This window comes from Mandrillus leucophaeus, unplaced genomic scaffold, assembly GCF_000951045.1.
Source record: "Mandrillus leucophaeus isolate KB7577 unplaced genomic scaffold, Mleu.le_1.0 Scaffold230, whole genome shotgun sequence".
NCBI lineage: Eukaryota > Metazoa > Chordata > Mammalia > Primates > Cercopithecidae > Mandrillus > Mandrillus leucophaeus.
Window position 1 is genome coordinate 315,904 of NW_012102366.1, and position 3,007 is coordinate 318,910.

The 3,007-nt window shown below is 52.5% G+C and overlaps 1 protein-coding gene across 2 annotated transcripts; it reads left to right on the top strand.

Annotated features, from left to right (window-relative positions):
• Positions 1–43: 43 nt before the first annotated feature.
• DNAJB1 (DnaJ (Hsp40) homolog, subfamily B, member 1) lies at positions 44–2,954 on the top strand. 2 transcript variants are annotated; one of them, XM_011981771.1, is made up of 3 exons: positions 102–138; positions 680–1,260; positions 1,559–2,954. In XM_011981771.1, the coding sequence occupies exons 2-3, from the start codon at positions 769–771 to the stop codon at positions 1,787–1,789; spliced, it is 723 nt and encodes a 240-aa protein (XP_011837161.1). In that variant the 5' UTR covers positions 102–138; positions 680–768; the 3' UTR covers positions 1,790–2,954. The 2 variants fall into 2 exon arrangements, with proteins under 2 accessions (XP_011837159.1, XP_011837161.1); XM_011981769.1 differs by having other exon boundaries at positions 44–1,260.
• The last annotated feature ends 53 nt before the right edge of the window (positions 2,955–3,007 follow it).

Consider the following 3,007-nt stretch of genomic DNA (forward strand, 5'->3'; position numbering starts at 1 on the left):
GCTGTAAATGCAGGCGCCGACCCCGCTCGCGGGCCTTGGGGCTGGGCTGGGATGATTTCCGGGAAGTGATGACCTGGTCCCGGCCGGGCACGCAGGAGGCAGCGGCCGCCTAGGTGCAGAGAGCTGGGCCGCCTGGGGGTTGGGGGGGACGGAGAGTGGGACTTTTTGTCCCTGTGCCCCTTGGTGACTCAGGCTGGCTTCTGGGCTTGATCTGGGACTGACTTATTATGCAAGGATGATGGCAGTAAATGCTAGTGTGAGAGTTTAAAAACTCTCCATCTTTTTTTTCCTTGTTTTTACTCTTCGTACACATCAGTAGTCCTAAAATGTTGAAAGTAAATACCGAAAGCCGACCCTGGACCGTGTGTCTTTAGCCATCCCTTGGTGACATTGCCAGGAGGATGGGTCAGTCCAGGAGTGGCAGGGCCCAGGTGGCACCTGTAGGTGGACACCTAACCGCATGAGTCCTTTTCCACTGTCAGCCTATGCGGAAATACTTGGGGGGGGGCAGCTCTGCTGCTGCAGTGAGGGGTAGAAGCTTGGGGTTCTTCCTTGCTCTCCCCTGGCAGGCTAAAAAAAGTTCCTCCCCCATGGCTTCCAAGCTTTTTTCCCCCGTAAGGGAAGCTCGAGAGGGAGTCTGCTGTTCAGCCATCTGACTGCTTCTAATTCTGCTTTTCAGGCCTAAAGGGCAGTGGCCCCAGTGGCGGTAGCGGCAGTGGTGCCAATGGTACCTCTTTCAGCTACACGTTCCATGGAGACCCTCATGCCATGTTTGCTGAGTTCTTCGGTGGCAGAAATCCCTTTGACACCTTTTTTGGGCAGCGGAACGGGGAGGAAGGCATGGACATTGATGACCCGTTCTCTGGCTTCCCGATGGGCATGGGTGGCTTCACCAACGTGAACTTTGGCCGCTCCCGCCCTTCCCAAGAGCCCACCCGAAAGAAGCAAGATCCCCCAGTCACCCACGACCTTCGAGTCTCCCTTGAAGAGATCTACAGCGGTTGTACCAAGAAGATGAAGATCTCCCACAAGCGGCTAAACCCCGACGGAAAGAGCATTCGAAACGAAGACAAAATCTTGACCATCGAAGTGAAGAAGGGGTGGAAAGAAGGGACCAAAATCACCTTCCCCAAGGAAGGAGACCAGACCTCCAACAACATTCCAGCTGATATCGTCTTTGTTTTAAAGGACAAGCCACACAATATCTTTAAGAGAGATGGCTCTGATGTGATTTATCCTGCCAGGATCAGCCTCCGAGAGGTAAGGTGCCAGGTGGGGCGGTGTCTGTAGAGAGCGATGGCTGCTCTTTGAAGCAGTTTATTTAGGTTTTGCTGAACACGCATTGGGGGTGTGGCACTTGCCAGGCTTGGGGCACAACAGTGAACAGGACTGATCAGGGTGCTGTTCTGGAGCTTTCATGGTGGAGACATATAGATTTGGGGGCCAGGTGTTGGCTGCAGAGGCCTGATGAGTCTTACTCTATGCCAGATGGTCTCCAGGCAACAGCTGAGCCTCTTGAGCCAGCTTCCATCTAATGCTTATCCCTTTGCTTTTCAAGGCTCTGTGTGGCTGCACAGTGAACGTCCCCACTCTGGACGGCAGGACCATACCCGTCGTATTCAAAGATGTCATCAGGCCTGGCATGCGCCGAAAAGTTCCTGGAGAAGGCCTCCCCCTCCCCAAAACGCCCGAGAAACGTGGGGACCTCATTATTGAATTTGAAGTGATCTTCCCCGAAAGGATTCCCCAGACATCAAGAACCGTACTTGAGCAGGTCCTTCCAATATAGCTGCCAGAGCTCCGACTGACCAGGGACCTTTCCAGAGCTCAAGGATTTCTGGACCTTTCTACCAATTGTGGACCATGGGAGGGCCCAGGGAGGACTTTCATACTGCTGAATGTTTTCCAGAGCATATATTACAATCTTTCAAAGTCGTACACTAGACTAAAGTGGTTTTTCGAGCGATAGGGCATCAGGTGGTGGGAACAGCAGGAAAAGGCATTCCAGTCTGCCCCACTGGGTCCGCCAGCCCTCCCGGGATGGGCCCACATCCTCCTCCTCCAGTCCCTGTCCAGGGGTGAGAGGCAGACCAGCAGCTGGACTTGATCCCTCCGTGTCCCTTTGCTTTTGACTGGTAGATAATGTCGACCTGCTGTCTTGGTTCCCAGACCCTGTACACTCCTCTGTTTTCTGTTGTGTGATCAGTTCGTGGTTTATTCTGTATTTGTCTCCCATGTCTTGCTCTTCCCCTGGAGAATTCTGTCCTCCCTTTGGCCATCTCAAATTGAGAACCTAAACTATTCCTGCAGAACTGCCTGGCTGGCGCCCACAAGCAATACCTCTTGTTCCAGCAGGACCAAGGGAGCCAGCCTCCAGCGAGTGACTCCAGCAAGCGCAGCCACCTCTGCCTTGAGTGTCCGGGAGCCTGGCCCCAGCAAGGGCCCTCCTGACCTCTGGCTCTAGTGAAGCTGAATGTCCTCACTTTGTGGGTCACATTCTCCATTTCCGTAAGGCAATCTTGGCACACCTGGGGCTTACCAGTGGCCCAGGTAATTTTTTGTTTCATGGACTATGGACTCTTTCAAAGGGATCTGATCCTTTTGAATTTTGCACAGCCCTAGATATAATCCCTTTTGATAAAAGGGTCTTTGCTTCTGATTACAGGAGCACTGTGGAACGTCTGTAAATATGTTATTTTATAATTCCATGTATAGTTGGTGTACACTCAAATAAAACCTGTCCCCGGCAGCCACTGCTCTCTGTATAGGGCCATAATGAAATTCTGAAGAAATCTTGGGGAGGGAAGGGGAGTTGGAACAAATGTCTGTTCGCTGGAGGCCAGTCTGGTGCTCAGACCTTTAGACTCATTGTAAGTTGCCACTGCCAACATGAGACCAAAGTGTGTGACTTGTCAATGCAGCGCGACAGCATTAAAGACTGATGCTAAACCTCAGGGGAGCGGTCCTGCGACTCTGTTTGAGGGTTCTGCTGGTTTTGGGGGTGGAT

What these genes read in the sequence shown, in the direction of transcription:
- DNAJB1 (XM_011981769.1), top strand. Translation starts at nt 769, where the DNA reads ATGTTTGCTGAGTTCTTCGGTGGCAGAAATCCCTTTGACACCTTTTTT. An exon ending in CCAGGATCAGCCTCCGAGAG is followed by an intron (nt 1,261 to 1,558) that starts GTAAGGTGCCAG and finishes TTGCTTTTCAAG; the next exon opens with GCTCTGTGTGGCTGCACAGT.